This window comes from Podarcis raffonei, chromosome 8 (genome assembly GCF_027172205.1).
Source record: "Podarcis raffonei isolate rPodRaf1 chromosome 8, rPodRaf1.pri, whole genome shotgun sequence".
NCBI lineage: Eukaryota > Metazoa > Chordata > Lepidosauria > Squamata > Lacertidae > Podarcis > Podarcis raffonei.
Window position 1 is genome coordinate 90,721,801 of NC_070609.1, and position 24,571 is coordinate 90,746,371.

Sequence of the window (24,571 nt, forward strand, 5' to 3'; positions counted from 1 at the left end):
TAAGTTTTGTTCTCTTATTTTGCCTTATTTCCACACACACCCCTCAATGTTTTAGCAGTTTTCTGTCTTCCCCCAAGCCTGATTAATTCCACGATAAGTCATTATCTTATCAATGTCCTCTAAGCTGAGGCCGGGGCACTTGGGCTGAATGCTCCAGGAGACGAGAGGGCCAGTGTTCTGAGTGTGCCGTGAGGACACCGAGTTATAAGAAGTTGCCTCTGCAAAGACTTTGTTGCACATCCTAAAACTGGTGGGCCCCTGCGACTGCTCAGAGTAAGTTTCCTGGTGCACCATCTCTTGGGAGCAAAGGTGGAACTTAAAAGCTGCCTGGAAGCCCCATCTGAAATTCTCATTGTAGTAGTCATAGATGATTGGGTTGATGCTGCTGTTAGAGAAGGCCAGCCAGTGGGCAAAAGGGGAGAAATAGCCAGTCAGTAAGTCTAGGTGGTCATCGTCCAAATTGTTATAATCCACCAGCAGCATCAGAGTCCAGAGGGGCAGCCAGGAGATCATGAAGAGGAGGGCCACCAAGACCAGCATCTTGATGACCTTGATTCTCTTCTTAGGCGTGCCATTGGCTTTGACAGGGCAAGTCAGGTTTTGGGTGATGGGCGCTGTGGAACGGCAGAGTTTCAGGCAGATGCTTCCATATATGAACAAGATGAGCATCAAGGGCACCAGGTAGATGTGGACAAATAGGATGGTGGTATAGACTTTTCTCATGCTGCTGTCAGAACAGGCTTCATAGCACACATAGAGTGGGTAGGTGGTATTCTTGCCATCACTCAGCACCATGTAGTGGTCCTCCACGCGACCAACAGTGAGCATGATGGCAGAAGGGCACATGATGGCGATGGCCAGGAGCCACACCACAACAATAATCACCACAGCCTTCACAAGGCTGAGCCTCTCCCGGAAAGACAGGACAATGCAGTGGAATCTGGAAGAGTAAGAAGCAGGAAGCATGAGCAAGAGCAAACCACAGACACGTCATCCTCCCATGAACTGGGGAAGGAAGAGCTGTGTAAATAACTCTTGGGTCTGGTGGAGAAATGCAAGGCACCAATAAATATGTTTTGAAGCAGGACTTCCGTTCAAATAGGCCCATTTCACACATTAATCTCATGTGTAGCAGGAAGGAGTGCACACCTTCATTGCCACTAGCTGGAGGATGGCAGCAGCCTGCTAACTACATGACCTGAGTCTATGCGCAGAAGAGACCACAGTTCAGTGGGAGAATGCATGTGTTGCATGCAGGTAGCCCTCCATTCAATCGCTGCCATGTTTGGTTAAAGAGCATATCAGGTTGCAGAGTTGGGGAGACCCAGAGAGATGCTGTACAGGTGCCAACTCCTAGGAGCCCAATATTTTTGGAGAGATGCCCCCATGTTTTAAAAAAATCAGGGCATGGAGGAGGCAGAGCATGGAGCTTAGCATAGTGTGGCTCCTCCTCCTCCTCTTCCTCCTCCTCCTGCCTTGGAGGGGAAAGAGGGGGAAGCAGACACAGCCAATGGTGATGGCAGCAGGAGGAAGAGGAGGCTGATTGTGGAGCCAAGCGGGGGCACAACTTCAGTGTCTGGCAGCTCCTCCTCCTCCTGCTGTGTAGTGATGGGCAGGTTTGTATAAGGGGAGATGGTCTTTCAGGTAGCCTGAACCTAAGCTGTCTAGGGCTTTACAGGTCATAACCAGCACTTTGAAATGTCAGTTCCAACCGTGCTAGTGTCTAGTGTAAATTCAAGAGTAGTTCTGAGATGTTGATTTCACTCCAGGGAATGCACTTCTGAATAATCAACATTCGATGAGGGTGGGTAGGCCTGCCATTGCAACCATCATCCTTCCTAGCATGGAGACTCCCTTGAGTTTTGATGGTGGCAGCAACAAAGAGCTGGTTTTCCATCTATAGCTTAGGGATTCCAACTTTGAATTTGTGGCCTGATTTAAAGGATACCACATGTCAAAACTTTAGAGCCAGGGAGCTGTTCCAAGAGTGCTCTCATTGCTCACCTATTCATCTCTGAACACAAGCAAGCTTGAACCAGAAGCTGGCTGCATCAGCTGTCTGACTACTCACAAGGTCAGCATGAAAACTCTCTCCTGAAAAGGGGAAGGTTTGCACTTCTTAAACATTGATCTTTTTATTTATAATGTCAATGCAAAGCATCTTCAACAACCATTAAAAGTTTAGACAGCCCTCCCAAAGCATGGCGGGCAGGGCAAAATTGGGGGCTGAGCCAACAGTTGATTGGCTAACATGCTGCAAAGTCAAGAGGCAGGTCAACCTTCAGCTAAGGAACATGTCCACCAGTGACCCATGGATATCCAGCGTGTACAAAGCAAAAGCAAATTCATTCTCGTTTGTTGTAATACCCACAATGAAACCAAAAGCCTTACCTGTCCATGGCTATAGCCACAAGGGTGAAGACAGAAGCAGAGACGGACATTCCTTGGACCAGGCTGCTCATGGTACAGATAACCTGGTTGAAACGCCAGCCTGTCATGTAGGAGATACACAGAATAAGTCAACTTCCTGTGATTCATAAATAGGGCATTTTTAATTTGCAAAGAGGTTTCCATTATCATAGGAACCCAGTGCTGCATTCTTGATAAGCCTGAATATCTAACTACTTACCTACCTATCCATCCATCTATCTATCATCTGTCATTGAATTTGTTACTCATTTTATCTTGCCCAGGGCAACCCAAAGCAAATTACAACCAGACAATAAACTCCACATAGAGATATTAAAACCACGAGGAAATAGGCATGTCTAGAAGGCAACGATCAGCTCTAGCACCTCTGAACATTTACTGTATTTACTTGAATGCTCACCATTTTTGGCCAAATTATGTTGCAAAAATTAAGGTGCACATTGGATTTGATGGCACATTCACATTCACCAGCAAATACTTTTTTGGGGTTTCAAGGTTCAGAAAATGGAGGTGTGCTTTAGAGTCGATGGCGCATTAGACTCGAGTAAGTACAGTATTTCTAGGGCAGATTTACCACACCAAAGAACAATGGGAAGAAATCACAGAGCTGAGCATTCTGCCTTCCTGAGCATAAGAAACAAGCAAGGCAGTCCTGCTTCTCTGCAGTGGTATTTCAACACTTTAGAGATGTGTTTTATTCTATTTTTTCTTTGTTCAATTTGCTAATCACCCTTGTCAGTGAGAATCCCAGATCAGTGTACAAAAACATGATTAAAAAAATACATTCAACCAAACCATTTTAAACCTTGCTCAATACTTTGCAATAATCACCTTAATGCAACCAAAAACACTCCCAATACATCTGATCTAGAAGTGCATCAAACTATCCCAAAGGCTAGTGTAAAAAAATGGGTCCTAAGACTCCACCAGAAACCCCATTTTTCACTGTGAACTTATGAAACTGCCCCCCTCCAAGTCCAGCCAGTCCAATATTGGTTGCACCTGACTGGCAACAGCTCTCCAAGGTCCCAGTCAGAAGAGAGCCTTTCGCATGGAAATGTGTGCAATGGAGCCCCTCCATGCAAAGTTTGTATTCTGCCACTTGATTCTAGACCATCATAGGGAGAGGGCTTACTGAAGTGGCAGAGGAGAGGAGTCTTAGACCAGCCTTCCTAAACTGGTTTCCTGGCAGGCAACAGCATGCCACTTCTGAAAGCCCAGTTTCCCCACTTCTGTCATAGAATGGCCCTCACCTGTGATCAGGTTGTCCATCAGAGTGGGTGGAACACAGAAGATGCCCACCAGGAGGTCACTGATGGCCAAGTTGAGGATGAAGAAGTTGGTGACAGTGCGCATACGCTCATTATTCACCACCACCATACAAACCAAGACGTTCCCAGCCATGCATGAGAGAAAGACAATTAGGTACGCCATGATTAAAATGGCAGCAACAGCAGGAGAATGTTGGTAGTAAGGGAGGAAAGTGCTATTGTTGTGGCTTCCTGCAATCCATATTTCAGTCTCATTGGCCAAGGTTTCCTTTTGGATAATGTTCTTCATCTCCATACTGTTAGCAGCTTCACCTACAAAGCAACCAAAACACTTTAAAAAATCTATATCCAAAGAGGTTGCCCTGCTCCCATAGAGATAAGTGGGTGGGCTTTTTCCCACCTCACCTGGCTAGATACCACTTCATCCTAGGATGAATAATAGGCCAAGGGTGTGGGGGGGGGGAGAGAGAGAGAGAGGGAGAGGGAGGGAGGGAGGGAGGAGGGGGGGAGGGAGAGATTGGGCAGATGCTGGAACCTGGAGAGGAAAGGACATCTTGATCTGTGCTAGACCTAAAGTTGTGAGCTTCCTTGGAAACCAAATGGGGAAGCAAGATCTGCTGGAGTGTTAATGTTGTGAACCCCTCCATCCTATGCTCAGGTTGTATAGATGTGAAAATAAAACCACATATTCTAAAGATGCCACAGTTTCCGTGGCCCTTCATTCCAAGGAGACTGGACTCTGGGTAAGCACAGGAACCTCTGGAGTGTCTCACTGGTTGGAGATTACGGTGCATGCAGCAACAGAGGCACACACGGACATACATATAAAAATATCACCAAAACTAAATTTGGACAGAGGAAAAAAACTCATTTCAAAATTGTGTGTGGAAATTCTTACATAGAAGATATAAGAGAATTATTAATGGATTGGTTACAGTATCACCAATTAAATGATTTTTTTAAGGTAGACCAAATAAAAAACAGTTTTGATACAGTGAGATCGAGGTTTGAAATAGATCTGTTGGAAAATAATGTGAAAGTGTTGTCAAAAATGTACAAATTACTATTAGAATGGTATACAAAAGATGATGAAGTTAAGGCAGTCATGATACATTGGGCTAGAGATTTTGGGTACAATATTCAACTTGCATCTTGGGAAAACTTATTGAAAGAGGAAATAAAATTTACTGCATGCTCTTCGTTGAAAGAAAACTATATGAAAATGGTGTATAGGTGGTATTTAATACTGAGTAAAATTGCAAAAATATACAAAACGAATTAAAATTTATGTTGGAAATGTAAAGGGAAGGAAGGTACGGTACCTTTTATTATATGTGGTAGACATGTACACTGGTAAAGGCTTTCTGGGAAATGATATATAATTAATTAAAGAAAATGTTTAAAAATACATTTGTTAAAATACCAGAAGCCTTTTGGTTAGGTATAATAGGTGAAGAGATACCAAGAGAGGACAAAAGACTTTTTATGTATGCAACGACGGCAGGGTGAATGCTACTAGCCCAGAAATGGAAAAAAGGAGAAGTACCAACAAAAGAAGAATGGCAGACAAAACTGATGGAGTAGGCAGAGATGGCGAAACAGACGGGGAAGATCTGAAACCAGGATGATCACATATTTTTAAAAGACTAGAGCAAATTCTTAGTTTATTTAAAAGACCACTGTAAACAGTTAAAATCATTGGCAAGGATGTAATGACACTTGTAATGTGGAATTAATTATGGTAACTATGGACATACAACAGATGGACAATGGTAAAAGATGCAGAAAATTTATTCTTAAATATGGAATCCATGGAGGGAGGGAGGGAGGTCCGAAGGTTCAAAGGAACCTTTTATTTTAATGTTTGAAATGGTTAAAGTTAAAATGTATAAAACTGTGATAAACCAATACAAATTATATAAAAAAGGAAATTTTTACATAACTTTCCAAATTTCAAATTGTACGGAGATATCAGGAAATGTTCAGATTTCCTGATTTCATTTCAAACTACTTTGATCTACTGGCGCCACACAACACTCCTTCTGCACTGGTAAGAAATCCATATTTGAGTGCGGCAGCACCTACACTTTTGAACTCCTTGCCTCTCGACATCAGGCAGGGACCTTCACTCTCTTGTTTTTAGTACCTGCTTAAAACATGTAAACATGTAGAAGTTACATGTGTTTTATCTCTTTTTAGCTACTGTTGATTTTAAGCACATTGTGAACATTTTAATTGCCAAGTTTTACTGTTTTTTCGTCAATAATTTTAATGTTTGAGTTTACATTTTTGTAAACCACTTAGGTTCACATACAGACAAGCAATATATGCATTTTGTTCAATAAATAAATAATTTTATTGTCTCCAATAGCCCTTTTGTTTTGAGGGTCTTGGAGGAAAGCTACAATCACAGCCTGATCCCACATTCTATATTCAGATAAACTTTTGGTTTAGGGTTCTTAAATGAATACATTGCTTCTCATTTTAAAAAAAAGTCTCAAAGTGTTTTACAACCAAAGTTAAAAATTCACAGAAACATTATTTAAAAACAACTTAACAGGATAATAACAAATCACTGAAGCTGCCCAAATGCCAGTGAAAACAAATATGTCTTTGTCTGACACCTAAAATTATAAAAATAAACATTTAGACTACAATCCTATAATCACTTATTTGGGAAGGAGTCCTTTTGAACTTAATATGACTTGCTTCTGAGTAGAAATATAAAGGGTTGCACTGCAACCATTCTTTTGCATAAGCCTTAGTCCAAAAAGTATCATAGGAAAGAATTTGGGAGCTCTCTCTCTATAAACTGGGTTGGGGAGAGAAGGGGGACACAGGAACAAAAGTACAGCAGCTGGACTTTTAAGAACAACATCTTTCTCACAAATAAATCACATTTATTTCAAAGCTGAATCTTCAACATGCAGCTTGTTTTAAAGCGTCTTGTAGAGGCAGCAATTGAATTCAAAGCAGCTTTTTGCACCTGATCAATATTTCCAGTTCCTGGAGATAATTAAATATTATTTTTCCCTAATCTGTAACACTCATGACCCAGAGGGTCCCTTTTCCCACACACCCCCAGCCAAACTCTTTTTTCAATACATTTCATTATTGGCACAATCAGATTCAAGGCTTGTTTAACACATAATATTGGAGGCCAGAAGCATCAGTTCAGGAAAACGCAGCTTACTAAGAAAATTGCAAAAATTGCCCCAGTTTGTCCAGAAAACATACACTTTGCACCTCTTACCTGTTAAACCGAGGTCATTCCATTCATAATATCTGTCCCCTACTCCGGTCTATCTGGAGGTTCTTAAGGAGGTTTTACAGTTCCATTTGCCCAGCAAAAAAAGCAATCACATTGTTTCCACGGATACAGGAAGATTTGCTCCTTGCTGAAATCCGATGTTTTCTCCTGAATGGCATTTGATCTTCTTGTGGATTCTCTCAGCCTTGTATTCCTCACTTCATAAACCTGGGAGCAGGTAACATATGATGTCATTGCCACCCACAATCTATCAACATTTGCTTCCATAAAAGCTACCTTAATATACTTCTAGGTCATTAACACACTTGCCACCCAGCTTTGCATCATATGCTGATCAGATCCTGACGCACCTGCACATAGAACATTAGCTTGCATGCAGAGAAGAATCTGCTTTAATTCATTCATTTGCTGGCCCTCTTCTTGGAAAGAGGAGCTTAAAAAACAACTAAACACAGATCCCTGCAAAACAAATGATGAAGCTGCTTTGGAAATGTATGTTGGATAAAGTACACTGTTATTTTCCCATTGTAGAAAGATATGAGTGCAAATTGCATCAAAAGCAGTGTGATGTGCCTTTACTTATGCCTACATACAGATTGAGCAGAAGATGTAAGGTTCACAGCATTAACACTCCAACCGACCTTCCTTCCTCAATAGTTTTCTTCAGATTCACCATAGCATATCATAGAATCACAGAAGTATACAATTTTAAAGTTGGAAGGGACTCTGAGGGTCATCTATTCTAACCCCCTGCAATGCAGAAATTTCAACTAAAGCATCCATGATAGATGGCCATCCAATCTCTGCTTGAAAGCCTCCAATGAACCAGAGTCCACAACTTTCCAAGGGAAGAGATGCTGAAGCCTTTTTACCGTTACCTTTAGAACAGAAGTTGAATTCTGGAAGATTCGGGACACATAAAAGAAAGCATTTCTTCATGCAGTTAGACTATGGGGCAGGAGAGACTGCAAGAATACATGCTCGGAGGATGATGGAGGAGCAACAGCATCAGACCAGAGCAATGCAGGATGGGGTGGTGAGGCTCCCCCTTGAGTGGAGTGACTGGTGCATCATCTGAATCACAGTCTTTCTCAAGCCAGCACGGGGACCCCAAGGGAGGGGATTCCTCCGTCACCACATTATTAACAATTAGTTTGGCCTTTTGTTCAAAATATATTGCGCCTATACCATTTCCGAAACCTTGACCAACCCCCATCCCTTGTAGATTCTTTTTCATAAAACTCCAGGAAATGTTGTCAAAGGCTTACTCCGCGTCCACAAATATCAAAACTGCCTTAGTATTGATGTTCACTTGTAATTTTTCTAGGATATTAATTATATTTCTCGTGTTGTCCGACAAGTGTCTACCCAGGAGAAAGCCTGCTTGATCTTTATGTATCTCTTCCATTAATACTTTTTTTAATCTTTTAGCCAAAATATCTGCAAAAATTTTGTAATCCACATTAAGTAGAGATATGGGGTGGTAGTTCTTAAGCTGCGTCTTCTCAGACTCACTTTTCGGTATAAGTGTAATATAAGCTTCCTTCCACGACTCTGGTGCTTTTTTCCCTTCCAAAATTTCATTACAAACTTCCTTTAGTGGTTGTATTATCCAATCTTTCAAGGATCTATAATATCTTGAAGCCGTCCGGCCCTGGAGATTTGCCCAGTTGCATATTCTGGATGGCACCTTCTACCTCCTGTTCAGTTATTTTATAGTTCAGCATTAACTTATTTTCTTGAGAGATTTTTTGTAGTCCATTTAATTTCAAAAATTGATCTATATCAATTTCTTTCTGTGGCCCTTGTGTATATAGTTGTTTGAAATACCTCTGGAAACAATTTCTAATCTCCACTGGATTCTGTATATTCTTTCCTTCAACTTCCAAATTTATAATGGTGTTAAGTTTTTGTCTTTTTTTCCTCTTCCAAGCCTAAAGGCACTCACAATCTTAAATTCTTCTTTCTTCAAATCCAAATCCCAAAAATCTGCAAATTCCTGCATAAGAAAGTCTGCCAGACTGTCTTTCTCTAATTCCGGCACAGCTCTAATCCTCAAGTTCACTTGTTTCTCCTTCAGTTCAATCATAGAAAAAGTCAACTTGTGATCCTCCAATTGCCTCTGTATACCTGGTATCTTCTCCTCTACTGTGGCTGCTTTTTCCTTAGCTTCTTCAGCGGTCTGTCGAGTCAGAGTAGATTCCTGTAACAATTTCTCAATAGTTTCTGTGTTAGTATTCACCTTCTGTCCCAAATTATTAATACTTATAGTGTTTTGGTCAATTTTAGTTGATGCTTCCAGCACTTGTTTACTTAACTTTTCCAGTGATTCATTTATCTTACCTAATGCAAGTGCTAAGGCTTCTTCAGATGACATACCTTTTGACTTAGGTTGTGTAGATGCAACCGCAGATGAGGCAGAAGTGCCAGATGTTGATGGTCTTCGCTGCTGCCAGGATTTCCCAGACCTCGTTATTTTCTCTTGGAGTGGGTCTGTTTTTTCTTTTCCATCTGCCATAACACTTCAGCCCAAGGTCAGTCCCACGGCCACAATTTGTTTTGAAGTGGAAAATTCCCCTGGCCTGATTGTTGCAACCAATTCAGAAACTTCCTCTAGGGGGACACAGTAACCATCTGTACTTGTTGTTAAAAAGTAGAACTTTTTAAGCCCCCATTTCACCGTGTAAAAAAAACAGTCTCAATTTCGGTTACTTTTCATATGCTTCAATTACTTCCCCCTTTTTCTACAGTCAGAAGGAGACAACCCAATACAATGTATCTCCCTTGCAACTAGCTGTCAAAAAAGCGCTTAATCATAGAATCATAGAATCATAGAGTTGGAAGAGACCACAAGGGCCATCGAGTCCAACCCCCTGCCAAGCAGGAAACACCATCAGAGCACTCCTGACATATGGTTGTCAAGCCTCTGCTTAAAGACCTCCAAAGAAGGAGACTCCACCACACTCCTTGGCAGCAAATTCCACTGTTGCTTTTCACAATACAGCAGTCTTATTGTTCTTTGGCAGCCCGTTCCCAGGTTTTGAGTAGTAGATTTTTTCTCCTTCCCTCTCTTTTGCAGGCAAATAAAGTCTAAACCTCTCCCCCCTCCTCTCCTGCAACCGAGGGGGGAATCGCTTATTTTGGTGTTGGAATTTTAGTCCTTTCTGATCAACTTGCAAAGCTTTAACTTGCAACTTCTTTGCTTTAATCCAATTACAAAAAGCGGAAGGCGGACTTCCTGTTTATACCTTCCCACTTCGGTGCCAAATCAGACCTTTTTTTCTTCCCTTTTTCAATTTATCCTACTCACGGGTAGTTGTTTTAAAGTCGAATTGTCACAGGAAAAAGTCAGCGCTCTCCGGTAACGGCTGTGCGGCTTCGCTCCGAGGAAGAAGCAGTTAACTCTCAGCACCGCACCACTCACCCCGCTCGCTCCGGAGCCCGTAGTCGGGTTCCCTTGCGAATTGGGGGGGCGCTAAAGGTGCCCGCCGAGTCCCACGTTCACAGGCTTCACCCGCCTGTGATTTTTAAAGGGTCTCCGCTTCACCGTAGCGGTACAGACCCAATTTCCGCGGAGCTATTCCCTCCGAATCAGAGGGAGTCCGCCATTACCGATGGCGCTTAACCCGGAAGTCCAGCACTTTGGTTTTTTGGATCAATGTAGGATCAATGACAGTTATTGTGGCCTCATTGTGGGATAAATTTCTGGTACCAGGGCCTAATGCCACAAGAAATGTCATTCACTCTACAACCCAGACATAGTTGTTGTTCTGGATGCATCCAGGGCAGGGTGTTTGGAGAGGGACTCCTCCACTGCGCATGTGCCTACTCTTTTTCATGCTCAAACAGTGTGCTTGTGGATCTGAATGTGACCCACAAGGCCTGTTTTTATTTACAGCTCCATTCTCACACCTTCTTCTCACCTGTCCCCACCCCAGATTGCAGCAACTGTGGGTAAAAAGCAAGGTTCTGCATTTTGCCCACATGATGCCCAAATCAAAAGGACATTTCAAGAGAATCACTAGTAGCAGTAATGATCTCAATCCCCCTCCAGTACTTCTTTTAAACTTCATTTTCCAGCTGCTAGATATCACAATGCTAGTGGAAGAGGTGTGCAGTGTGAATGGAATTTGCCCACTCTCAAATACTAACAAGTCGCTGAGCATTACAGTCATTTAATAGAATGTCGAGCCACAGTGGTGGGTTCTGACATCAGCGGCACAGACAGCAAAGTAATTTGTGCAATTATATATGCCATTTCACATGAGGAGGAGGCTGTGAAATATGGACTTTAATTGCAATGACTGTAATGCCTTATAAGCTTTTTCTCTCCCAAAAGAGAGTGACTGGTGGGGGTGTGGAGAACAAAATTTCCAAATGGCGGTAAAATATGAACATTTCAGTCCTGTAGATATTTGGATTAATCAGTGAAGCTAAGCTTCAGTCCTCAACAGTCTGAGCCACTGATACATACAGCAAATTTCCAGCTGGGCTTCTGACACCACTGGCATGCCATCAGTACTGTAAACTCCTGACAGGATTATTTATTGGGGATCTATTGTACTCCCTGAGCACCTTACATAGAAATCAATTACAGTGGTACCTCAGGTTACAGACGCTTCAGGTTACAGACTCTGCTAACCCAGAAATAGTACCTCGGGTTAAGAACTTTGCTTCAGGATGAGAACAGAAATTGTGCTCCGGCGGCGCGGCAGCAGCAGTGGGAGGCCCCATTAGCTAAAGTGGTCTTCAGGTTAAGAACACTTTCAGGTTAAGAACGGACTTCCAGAACAAATTAAGTTCTTAACCTGAGGTACCACTATAGTTCTTTTGCATAGCAACCTCCTGGATCTCCCGACCAGCACCTGCCTGCAGCTGAGCGGGTGGGGAGGGACCAGGACTCTGAGCAGACAGGCAGCATTGGAAACACCGGCTGCTGAGGCAGCTGTAGAAAGCCTGCCTGCCTGCCCTAGGAGTGGGGCTGCCCCTGGAGGACCCACACAAAAAGGCCTTGGTCCTTTGGGGGCGGAACTCTCATGGCTTAAAATTAGCTTCTGTTTCTTTAATACAAAAGGAACGGAGTCAGCCTGAGTCTGCGGCCTACAATGAATCGGCAAAGCCTGCCTGCCTCACGGCCCTCTCAGCTACATATGCCTGGCTGTACAGAGTGGCCATTGACTGTGAGGGGTTGGTTGGACGGTGGGAAGCTGGATGTGTTTGCTATGTATGAAAGCTGTCGGTCGTAATTGGAGAAAAAGTTATTTTTAGAATAAAAGCAGCATTCTGCCAAGTGCCCATTCTCAAGGACTCTTTGGGCCGACTGAGGTCCAAGTGAAGGAGGGTCAGAACCTTTTTCCTCCCCCCCCAAACACTGACAGGAACGAGGGCCAGGCCATTTGGGCTAAAATTCTGGTTTTAATGGGGGTGGGATTTTAACTTGGGAGGGTGCTGTTTATTGGGGTTTGAAACTGTTCTGAAGTGCTCTATGTTAATATGTATTTTGTATTTGTGTTTTTTGATTTTATAAGGTTGATTAATATCCTACAGCCTTTTCAATGTGTTTGTTGGTGGGGGTTATTGTCTTGTTTTTGTTTAAACTATTTTCCCTTTTCTTCCACTCCTTTTTACCCATTCTAGTTTTCCTTTTCTTCCCCTTTTGTATTGGTAAGTTCAATGTTTGAATTTTCCCTTTTAAAAATAACAATTAATAACCTATCGAAGAAGAAACAACTGAGCAGGGGACTCCAAATGTGGAGGCAATGAGAGAGGAAGTAGCAAGCTGTTGTTAAAAAGCAACCAATGTCATTTTTAAAAAATAAAATAAAAAATATGTTATAACCTGATGACTACTTAGTGGGATTGAGCTGCAAAAGCACCAATAAACAGAGAAACATTTGCAAGAAATATACCACCATCTGCATCTAAGCTGGTAGAGGCTAGTCTATGAGGACAAAGGTAGCCCTGCTCAACTGAGATCGGTCTGTTGTCAACAGAGCCATAGCTGGGTGATCTTGCGCCCCTGGGGGAACCATCCAGGTTGCGCCCCCTTGGCATGGACAAATTACTGTAGCTCTTCTTTCTGCCTCTCCTCCACCCCCCAACCCATTCAAGTCACCTATTAAAAACCTTTCCTTATGAGGCAATAATCAATTAATTTATAGACATATTTATGGACATTTTTAAAGCTGATTTTGCCCCCTCCTTGCCTGTGCCCCTGGCCGGGGCCCACTTTGCCACCCTCTAGCTACGGCCCTGAGCAGAAGGCTGATTTATATAAGATGGTAAACTGGTATTTTCCTTTAACATTTTAGCAGCCACTGACCCATTTGAAAACAGGTAGTATTCCAAAAAAGACCAATCTGTAAACCGCGTTGAGATATTTCTTAAAAATATAAAGCGGTATAGAAATTAAATACCTGCCTACCTGGGATGTTAGAGCAGCAGGCACAGAGCAAAGGTGGCTTGAATTAGTCCTTAGATGCCATGGTGGATTCCAGAACCAAGCTTAATCACTGAAATCACTACCCAAAAAAACCTCCCATGCTAATAGTTTGGGAAGTGAGGGGTATAGGTGAAAATTGAGGGGCATGATAGTTGCCTTGGAAGTTAGCAAGGACACTGCAGGGACTTTAATCCCATCCTGGGAACCAGGAGTGACAACCACTGGTGCCTTTTGCTCTGTTTTTTGAGTGATGCAACAAGGCAAAAAGCAAAACCTGAGAGAACACTCTGCAAATGTTGTCTCGTGGAAAAAAACAACCCTTAAGAGTTATGAAGAAATCTGCTGCAAAAGGTTTTGACTTCTGCGACTGATTCCCTGCAACGTGAAAGAGTGATAGCACAAACAGTTGCGTACAAAACACCATACAGATTACCTCCCTAGCCAAGCAAGGGATACTCACCTAAATGTCGTTCAACCATGGAATACCATTTTGACTGCGATTTTTGATTGAAGCTGGATAAGCCAATGATCTACAAGGCAGTACAGAGGGATGAGATTCAATCTCTGCAATTAATCTTAATGTGGAAAGAGGGAAGATTGTTCAATGCTCACCATTTTCTTTGTCCATTTGAAGTGTGACTTCATGTGTCTGACAGCAGTCACTCTCCAGTTGTCGCCATCAGCAGCTTCATCCTCAAAATGCTTTATTTGACTTTTCGGCAAGAATCAGCAAAGAGCTGGAACAAAAGAAGAAGTGTTCTCCTACCTGCAGGTGAGCTTCCTTGTGGTGACACCGAATAGGGCCTCTTCTGACGACTCGGTCACCGCCACCTGAAAGAGTCTTAGCACAAAAAGTTGCAGAAGGAACACAATACCAATTTTCTTCCCAGCCTAGCAAGGGATACTCACCTAGATGTCCTTCAGGCAGAATGTCTCCATCTATATTGCTGCTATCATTGTGATGTAGCGTTTTGGCTTGACTTGGGAGGTATCGGAGCCTGTCACCGCCTCTTCAAATTCAAGAGGACTTTCTAGTTACCATGTGTGTCCCTCCCGAAGCTGCGCGCTCGGTGGACGAGGACGACCATCCCAGATCGAAGGAGTGTACCCTTCTTCAGTCGAGGGTATACAAGAGCTGCGCTCCCCTGCTCGAAGCTGCAAACCCCTGAAGGTCCATTTGTAGGAGAACGTGGGGTAGTCCAGCTTCCAAGACTCCAGACACATCCAAGTAAGGCACTATGTCTCAAATGGTGTTCTTGGAAGATGCTTAGCCAAAGGTTTGCAGGTTCTAGCAGGGGAGCGCAACTATCGCATGCCCTTGACCGAAGAAGGGGACCCTCCTTCGATCTGGGATGGTCGTCCTCTTCCACCAAGCGCGCCGCTTGGGGAGGGACACAGATGGAGCGCTGAGGGATATAGCAGAATCCACCCCTTAACGCATTTGTCAATGAAATCCTAGGCCGAGTTTAGAGTTATTACTCCCACAGCCACATCACGTATCGGTGATAGTTGGGCCTGCCCTGTTGCATAGTTACCTTTTGACATCTGTTTCCCATTTATTATGTCATCTGGTCATTGCTGCTGGAAGAAAGGCCAGGCCTTTCAGAACAGATCTATAACCTCCTAGCATTCGTTCTACCTCCACTGGAATCCTCCACTTGCAGGACACATTGGAGACATCTTCCAGAGTTGAGGGCTCCATTTTAAGATGAGCATATGCAGAAGAATCCTTTATGGTAACAGGGCGCAAAGGAGCTTGCCGCAACCTGTCGCCACCTCTGAAAAGTATTGAATAGTTACCTTCCTTCAAGTGCAACACTAGTTTCCGGCTGCAAAGTTACTGGCAAAGGAAGCTGACTGCTAGATCGGCTTTTAAATCGAGTATTTCAGTGCTGGAGGATCCTGGGTTTTTTGCAGAGAGTCAATGCTTTGTGTTGCCCGAGCTATGTAGCAAAAAAATAAGATCAAATCCCCAAACCTTGGGTATTAGCGCCAGAGAGCCACGTTACGCATGAGGGGTAATTTTGCCTGGCCTGTTCCATAGTTACCTTTGGAGCTCCATTTCCCATCTCTTCTCGTAATCTTGCAGGTTCTGCTGGAAAGGCTGAGTGGAGTTGATCTTCTAGTCTGCTTCCTCATTTGATCCTCACAACAACCCTGTGAGGTAGGTTAGGCTGAGAGATAGAGAGCTGCTTCATGGCAGAGGGAGGATTTCCCTCCCAGGTCTCCCAGGTCCTAATCCACCGCTCTAGCCACTCTCAGCAACCTCCCTCAGAGAAAGCACTTTCCCACAGGATCCTGGACTTGCTGTGTCCCTGAGCAGTCCCTCTCCAGTCGCCATCAGCAGCTTCATCCTCCAAATGCTTTCTTTGCCTTTTCAGCAAGTTTTCAACTTACCTATCTCTCTCTCCGTCCAAGGCAACCTGAGACAACATGAAATTAGAAGGCGTGGTTTTGTCCTCTCCTTGTCTTCTTTCTTTTTTCTCCACATGCACATTTCTAGCTTCAGCAACAAAAAACCCCAACTTTCTTGTCAGGAAACGACTTCTCTAGTTGCCTCGTGAAAGAAATGCCTTCTATTTTCCCTACTCATTTTCCCTCTGCTTGAAGCAGACTCGTATCCATGTGCTCCTTCTTTTCATCCAAAGACTAGTTTGAAAGGTAACTCAAACTTGAGCTCCCCCTTCATATTCCTTCATTTATCTTCCTTTTCTCTTGGCTTTTCCCGTTAAGTATTTTTCGTTTTCGGGATTCTCTTTAACATCTCCATCTTGGTATTTTTCTGAGTTTGTCCCTTTGAAGGGTGCCTTCGTGCGCCTGGCAGTTCCTTCTCTTGGGGTGTGAAAAGCAATTCACAGTTCCTAGTTTCTCCCCAGCCCCACCACACCAATTCCATGGAAAGAGTTTTTTGATTCTTGGTTTGCTTGTTTGTTTGTAAAATACGTCCACCGTGACTTCTGTGACTCTGCAGGAAGAGGTGGCTTCATCTGAGTGTTGGTGACTTCATGTGTCAGGCAGCTCCTTCTGTTGCGTTGCGATCTAGAGTCACTAGCTTATCCCCAGCCGCCTTCCACCAATCCTCCAGAAAATAGTGTCTTGTTTTTTGGAAGAGCGTTCATTTCATGTGAGCCTTGCAGGATCTTCGGAGAAAATGGGAAAAACGGGAGAGCAATCCAAAAAACATTGCCTGAATAAAAAGAAACCAACGGGGTGGTGGAACATGAAATTACCTCAAGCAGCACTGTCCTGATGCTGGTGACTCTCACTGCAGGCTTTTTCTTGATGTATCAAGAGCTCTTCCTCACATTGCATCTTCTTTCTCGTCAACAGAACAGATCTGCTTCAGGTACAGTGAGCTCTGCGAAGCCGGAAGAAAAGAGGAGCTGCAACAAAAGAAGAAGTGTTCTCCTACCTGCAGGTGAGCTTCCTTGTGGTGACACCGAATAGGGCCTCTTCTGACGACTCGGTCACCGCCACCTGAAAGAGTCTTAGCACAAAAAGTTGCAGAAGGAACACAATACAAATTTTCTTCCCAGCCAAGCAAGGGATACTCACCTAGATGTCCTTCAGGCAGAATGTCTCCATCTATATTGCTGCTATCATTGTGATGTAGCGTTTTGGCTTGACTTGGGAGGTATCGGAGCCTGTCACCGCCTCTTCAAATTCAAGAGGACTTTCTAGTTACCATGTGTGTCCCTCCCGAAGCTGCGCGCTCGGTGGAAGAGGACGACCATCCCAGATCGAAGGAGTGTACCCTTCTGCAGTCGAGGGTATACGAGAGCTGCGCTCCCCTGCTCAAAGCTGCAAACCCCTGAAGGTCCATTTGTAGGAGAACGTGGGGTAGTCCAGCTTCCAAGACTCCAGACACATCCAAGTAAGGCACTATGTCTCAAATGGTGTTCTTGGAAGATGCTTAGCCAAAGGTTTGCAGGTTCTAGCAAGGGAGCGCAACTATCGCATGCCCTTGACCGAAGAAGGGGACCCTCCTTCGATCTGGGATGGTCGTCCTCTTCCACCAAGCGCGCCGCTTGGGGAGGGACGCACATGGAGCGCTGAGGGATACAGCAGAATCCACCCCTTAACACATTTGTCAATGAAATCCTAGGCCCTGAGTTTAGAGTTATTACTCCCACAGCCACATCACGTATCGGTGATAGTTTGGCCTGCCCTGTTGCATAGTTACCTTTTGACATCTGTTTCCCATTTATTCTGTCATCTGGTCATTGCTGCTGGAAGAAAGGCCAGGCCTTTCAGAACAGATCTATAACCTCCTAGCATTCGTTCTACCTCCACTGGAATCCTCCACTTGCAGGACACATTGGAGACATCTTCCAGAGTTGAGGGCTCCATTTTAAGATGAGCATATGCAGAAGAATCCTTTATGGTAACAGGGCGCAAAGGGGCTTGCCGCAACCTGTCGCCACCTCTGAAAAGTATTGAATAGTTACCTTCCTTCAAGTGCAACACTAGTTTCCGGCTGCAAAGTTACTGGCAAAGGAAGCTGACTGCTAGATCGGCTTTTAAATCGAGTATTTCAGTGCTGGAGGATCCTGGGTTTTTTGCAGAGAGTCAATGCTTTGTGTTGCCCGAGCTATGTAGCAAAAAAATAAGATCAAATCCCCAAACCTTGGGTATTAGCGCCAGAGAGCCACGTTACGCATGAGGGGTAATTTTGCCTGGCCTGTTCCATAGTTACCTTTGGAGCTCCATTTCCCATCTCTTCTCGTAATCTTGCAGGTTCTGCTGGAAAGGCTGAGTGGAGTTGATCTTCTAGTCTGCTTCCTCATTTGATCCTCACAACAACCCTGTGAGGTAGGTTAGGCTGAGAGATAGAGAGCTGCTTCATGGCAGAGGGAGGATTTGAACTCTAGTCTCCCAGGTCCTAATCCACCCCTCTAGCCACTCTCAGCAACCTCCCTCAGAGAAAGCACTTTCCCACAGGATCCTGGACTTGCCGTGTCCCTGAGCAGTCCCTCTCCAGTCGCCATCAGCAGCTTCATCCTCCAAATGCTTTCTTTGCCTTTTCAGCAAGTTTTCAACTTACCTATCTCTCTCTCCGTCCAAGGCAACCTGAGACAACATGAAATTAGAAGGCGTGGTTTTGTCCTCTCCTTGTCTTCTTTCTTTTTTCTCCACATGCACATTTCTAGCTTCAGCAACAAAAAACCCCAACTTTCTTGTCAGGAAACGACTTCTCTACTTGCCTCGTGAAAGAAATGCCTTCTATTTTCCCTACTCATTTTCCCTCTGCTTGAAGCAGACCTCGTATCCATGTGCTCCTTCTTTTCATCCAAAGACTAGTTTGAAAGGTAACTCAAACTTGAGCTCCCCCTTCATATTCCTTCATTTATCTTCCTTTTCTCTTGGCTTTTCCCGTTAAGTATTTTTCGTTTTCGGGATTCTCTTTAACATCTCCATCTTGGTATTTTTCTGAGTTTGTCCCTTTGAAGGGTGCCTTCGTGCGCCTGGCAGTTCCTTCTCTTGGGGTGTGAAAAGCAATTCACAGTTCCTAGTTTCTCCCCAGCCCCACCACACCAATTCCATGGAAAGAGTTTTTTGATTCTTGGTTTGCTTGTTTGTTTGTAAAATACGTCCACCGTGACTTCTGTGACTCTGCAGGAAGAGGTGGCTTCATCTGAGTGTTGGTGACTTCATGTGTCAGGCAGCTCCTTCTGTTGCGTTGCGATCTAGAGTCACTAGCTTATCCCCAGCCGCCTTCCACCAATCCTCCAGAAAATAGTGTCTTGTTTTTTGGAAGAGCGTTCATTTCATGTGAGCCTTGCAGGATCTTTGGAGAAAATGGGAAAAACGGGAGAGCAATCCAAAAAACATTGCCTGAATAAAAAGAAACCAACGGGGTGGTGGAACATGAAATTACCTCAAGCAGCACTGTCCTGATGCTGGTGACTCTCACTGCAGGCTTTTTCTTGATGTATCAAGAGCTCTTCCTCACATTGCATCTTCTTTCTCGTCAACAGAACAGATCTGCTTCAGGTACAGTGAGCTCTGCGAAGCCGGAAGAAAAGAGGAGCTGCAACAAAAGAAGAAGTGTTCTCTTACCTGCAGGTGAGCTTCCTTGTGGTGACACCGAATAGGGCCTCTTCTGACGACTCGGTCACCGCCACCTGAAAGAGTCTTAGCACAAAAAGTTGCAGAAGGAACACAATACCAATTTTCTTCCCAGCCAAGCAAGGGATACTCACCTAGATGTCCTTCAGGCAGAATGTCTCCATCTATATTGCCGCTATCATTGTGATGTAGCGTTTTGGCTTGACTTGGGAGGTATCGGAGCCTGTCACCGCCTCTTCAAATTCAAGAGGACTTTCAAGTTACCATGTGTGTCCCTCCCGAAGCTGCGCGCTCGGTGGAAGAGGACGACCATCCCAGATCGAAGGAGTGTACCCTTCTTCAGTCGAGGGTATACGAGAGCTGCGCTCCCCTGCTCAAAGCTGCAAACCCCTGAAGGTCCATTTGTAGGAGAACGTAGGGTAGTCCAGCTTCCAAGACTCCAGACACATCCAAGTAAGGCACTATGTCTCAAATGGTGTTCTTGGAAGATGCTTAGCCAAAGGTTTGCAGGTTCTAGCAGGGGAGCGCAACTATCGCATGCCCTTGACCGAAGAAGGGGACCCTCCTTCGATCTGGGATGGTCGTCCTCTTCCACCAAGCACGCCGCTTGGGGAGGGACGCACATGGAGCACTGAGGGATACAGCAGAATCCACCCCTTAACGCATGAAATCCTAGGCCCTGAGTTTAGAGTTATTACTCCCACAGCCACATCACGTATCGGTGATAGTTTGGCCTGCCCTGTTGCATAGTTACCTTTTGACATCCGTTTCCCATTTATTATGTCATCTGGTCATTGCTGCTGGAAGAAAGGTCAGGCCTTTCAGAACAGATCTATAACCTCCTAGCATTTGTTCTACCTCCACTGGAATCCTCCACTTGCAGGACACATTGGAGACATCTTCCAGAGTTGAGGGCTCCATTTTAAGATGAGCATATGCAGAAGAATCCTTTATGGCAACAGGGCGCAAAGGGGCTTGCCGCAACGTGTCGCCACCTCTGAAAAGTATTGAATAGTTACCTTCCTTCAAGTGCAACACTAGTTTCCGGCTGCAAAGTTACTGGCAAAGGAAGCTGACTGCTAGATCGGCTTTTAAATCGAGTATTTCAGTGCTGGAGGATCCTGGGTTTTTTGCAGAGAGTCAATGCTTTGTGTTGCCCGAGCTATGTAGCAAAAAAATAAGATCAAATCCCCAAACCTTGGGTATTAGCGCCAGAGAGCCACGTTACGCATGAGGGGTAATTTTGCCTGGCCTGTTCCATAGTTACCTTTGGAGCTCCATTTCCCATCTCTTCTCGTAATCTTGCAGGTTCTGCTGGAAAGGCTGAGTAGAGTTGATCTTCTAGTCTGCTTCCTCATTTGATCCTCACAACAACCCTGTGAGGTAGGTTAGGCTGAGAGATAGAGAGCTGCTTCATGGCAGAGGGAGGATTTGAACTCTAGTCTCCCAGGTCCTAATCCACCCCTCTAGCCACTCTCAGCAACCTCCCTCAGAGAAAGCACTTTCCCACAGGATCCTGGACTTGCCGTGTCCCTGAGCAGTCCCTCTCCAGTCGCCATCAGCAGCTTCATCCTCCAAATGCTTTCTTTGCCTTTTCAGCAAGTTTTCAACTTACCTATCTCTCTCTCCGTCCAAGGCAACCTGAGACAACATGAAATTAGAAGGCGTGGTTTTGTCCTCTCCTTGTCTTCTTTCTTTTTTCTCCACATGCACATTTCTAGCTTCAGCAACAAAAAACCCCAACTTTCTTGTCAGGAAACGACTTCTCTAGTTGCCTCGTGAAAGAAATGCCTTCTATTTTCCCTACTCATTTTCCCTCTGCTTGAAGCAGACCTCGTATCCATGTGCTCCTTCTTTTCATCCAAAGACTAGTTTGAAAGGTAACTCAAACTTGAGCTCCCCCTTCATATTCCTTCATTTATCTTCCTTTTCTCTTGGCTTTTCCCGTTAAGTATTTTTCGTTTTCGGGATTCTCTTTAACATCTCCATCTTGGTATTTTTCTGAGTTTGTCCCTTTGAAGGGTGCCTTCGTGCGCCCGGCAGTTCCTTCTCTTGGGGTGTGAAAAGCAATTCACAGTTCCTAGTTTCTCCCCAGCCCCACCACACCAATTCCATGGAAAGAGTTTTTTGATTCTTGGTTTGCTTGTTTGTTTGTAAAATACGTCCACCGTGACTTCTGTGACTCTGCAGGAAGAGGTGGCTTCATCTGAGTGTTGGTGACTTCATGTGTCTGGCAGCTCCTTCTGTTGCGTTGCGATCTAGAGTCACTAGCTTATCCCCAGCCGCCTTCCACCAATCCTCCAGAAAATAGTGTCTTGTTTTTTGGAAGAGCGTTCATTTCATTTGAGCCTTGCAGGATCTTTGGAGAAAATGGGAAAAACGGGAGAGCAATCCAAAAAACATTGCCTGAATAAAAAGAAACCAACGGGGTGGTAGAACATGAATTTACCTCAAGCAGCACTGTCCTGATGTTGGTGACTCTCACTGCAGGCTTTTTCTTGATGTATCAAGAGCTCTTCCTCACATTGCATCTTCTTTCTCGTCAACAGAACAGATCTGCTTCAGGTACAGTGAGCTCTGCGAAGCCGGAAGAAAAGAGGAGCTGCAACAAAAGAAGAAGTGTTCTCCTACCTGCAGGTGAGCTTCCTTGTGGTGACACCGAATAGGGCCTCTTCTGACGACTCGGTCACCGCCACCTGAAAGAGTCTAAGCACATAAAGTTGCAGAAGGAACACAATACCAATTTTCTTCCCAGCCAAGCAAGGGATACTCAGGCAGAATGTCTCCATCTATATTGCTGCTATCATTGTGATGTAGCGTTTTGGCTTGACTTGGGAGGTATCGGAGCCTGTCGCCGCCTCTTCAAATTCAAGAGGACTTTCTTTTTTCCCGAAGCTGCGCGCTCGGTGGAAGAGGACGACCATCCCAGATCGAAGGAGTGTACCCTTCTTCAGTCGAGGGTATACGAGAGCTGCGCTCCCCTGCTCAAAGCTGCAAACCCCTGAAGGTCCATTTGTAGGAGAACGTAGGGTAGTCCAGCTTCCAAGACTCCAGACACATCCAAGTAAGGCACTAAGTCTCAAATGGTGTTCTTGGAAGATGCTTAGCCAAAGGTTTGCAGGTTCTAGCAAGGGAGCGCAACTATCGCATGCCCTTGACCGAAGAAGGGGACCCTCCTTCGATCTGGGATGGTCGTCCTCTTCCACCAAGCGCGCCGCTTGGGGAGGGACGCACATGGAGCGCTGAGGGATACAGCAGAATCCACCCCTTAACGCATTTGTCAATGAAATCCTAGGCCCTGAGTTTAGAGTTATTACTCCCACAGCCACATCACGTATCGGTGATAGTTTGGCCTGCCCTGTTGCATAGTTACCTTTTGACGTCCGTTTCCCATTTATTCTGTCATCTGGTCATTGCTGCTGGAAGAAAGGCCAGGCCTTTCAGAACAGATCTATAAACTCCTAGCATTCGTTCTACCTCTCTCTCCATCCAAGGCAATCTTATCTTGGTATTTTTATGAGTTTTCAGTTTAAATTTTCTTGGCTAAACTGTTTTTTGCGTGACTTTCTCAAGGACCATCATCTGTGTACAATTTACTGTCCCTGTGTTATTAGGATTAAGTCTTCTTTGATCTTCTATTTTCCTTCAGTTTCCTTTTAATGTAAAATTTAATTCCTCTCCTAACACTTTTAAGAGATGAATACCTGAATAAGATATATGTCCACAGTATTTGAAATCAACCACAGCAGAGATCACAGGTAAAAATTACATGTGTCCCTTTTAAAAGTTGTAAGTGATGAATTTCAGCAGAATGAAATCCCTTCATTTACTCTAAAAAAATTCCCAATTGTTTTGTTAAGCAATCGTACCTAATCTGGTTTCAGTTGCCTTTTCAAACCTGTTTCATCTTCCCCAGCCACCTCTCCTAATCGCTCTGCCCTTTAGCTCCTTCAGCTCTGACCAGTGAACAGGCTAACACTAGTATTACAGCCAGGGACAGGCTCACTCACTGGAATGTGGCTCGCTCCTTCCGCCACCAGTAGGTCATAAGAACACATAAAAAAGTCCCTTGCGGTGTTAATACAGTGGGTGCAGGTGTCTTTATTTTCGTCATGGGGTCACTTCAGGGCTTTGATGAGAAACGTCAAAATTTATATACTTTCCAAATTAATACATTCTGGTAATACAAGGGAACTGAATTAGTAATCCACCCAAATCTCATGGATTACAAACTACAGGAACATGACCTGCAAGGAAAATAAGGGAAAGACTATGTGAAAAATAAGGGAAAGACTATGTGAAGAGGGACACGGGTGGCGCTGTGGGTTAAACCATAGAGCCTAGGATTTGCTGATCAGAAGGTCGGCGGTTCGAATCCCCGCAACGGGGTGAGCTCCCGTTGCTCGGTCCCAGCTCCTGCCAACCTAGCAGTTCGAAAGCACATCAAAGTGCAAGTAGATAAATAGGTAAACGGCATTTCCGTGTGCTGCTCTGGTTCACCAGGAGCAGCTAAGTCATGCTGGCCACATGATCCGGAAGCTGTACTCTGGCTCCCTCGGCCAATAAAGCGAGATGAGTGCCACAACCCCAGAGTCGGTCACGACTGGACCTAATGGTCAGGGGTCCCTTTACCTTTACCTTATGTGAGGAGGGGCTGGCTTGGATCTCAGTGGCCCCCATTGAATTCTGTGGAGCAAAGTAAATGGGCTGCAATCTGGGGCACAGTTGGAAAGGACAGCAGTTGCTTCTCACTCCTGCAACATTCTATGATAGAATGAAAGAAGACTGGGTGCTTGTTTTTAAAAAAGTTGACCAAAAGGAAGAAAGCGGGAGTGTGTGTGTGATTTTCCATCATTGCTCCTGTTTGTAGCATACTGGCCGTCTTTCCCGTGAAAATTGCTTTGTTGAAATATAATACCTGGTTGGTGGATGGGATGGGCTTGGAGTGACTGAAATAGATGTACAGCTCCACTAATTACAGAATACATTTCATTTCACTTTGAGGATTAAAAACCTCAGTGTTTGATGCTTAAGAATGCCTTTTTTGGTTTAAAGTGCTCTTTTCCCTGTTCTATCTCTGTCTTAATT

General features: G+C 44.5%; 1 protein-coding gene across 7 annotated transcripts; it reads right to left on the bottom strand.

Moving 5' to 3' along the window:
• On the bottom strand, window positions 1–23,764 carry LOC128420101 (neuropeptide FF receptor 1-like). 7 transcript variants are annotated; one of them, XM_053401534.1, is made up of 6 exons: window positions 23,353–23,764; window positions 6,955–7,179; window positions 5,783–5,850; window positions 3,684–4,013; window positions 2,392–2,491; window positions 1–940 (listed from the first exon to the last, which is right to left on the bottom strand). In XM_053401534.1, exons 3-6 carry the CDS (start codon window positions 5,811–5,813, stop codon window positions 52–54), a joined length of 1,350 nt encoding a protein of 449 aa, XP_053257509.1. In that variant the 5' UTR covers window positions 5,814–5,850; window positions 6,955–7,179; window positions 23,353–23,764; the 3' UTR covers window positions 1–51. The 7 variants fall into 7 exon arrangements, with proteins under 7 accessions (XP_053257509.1, XP_053257507.1, XP_053257506.1 ...); XM_053401532.1 differs by lacking the exon at window positions 23,353–23,764 and adding an exon at window positions 13,875–14,821 and having other exon boundaries at window positions 5,783–5,847; XM_053401531.1 differs by lacking the exon at window positions 23,353–23,764 and adding an exon at window positions 13,875–14,821.
• Window positions 23,765–24,571: the final 807 nt, after the last annotated feature.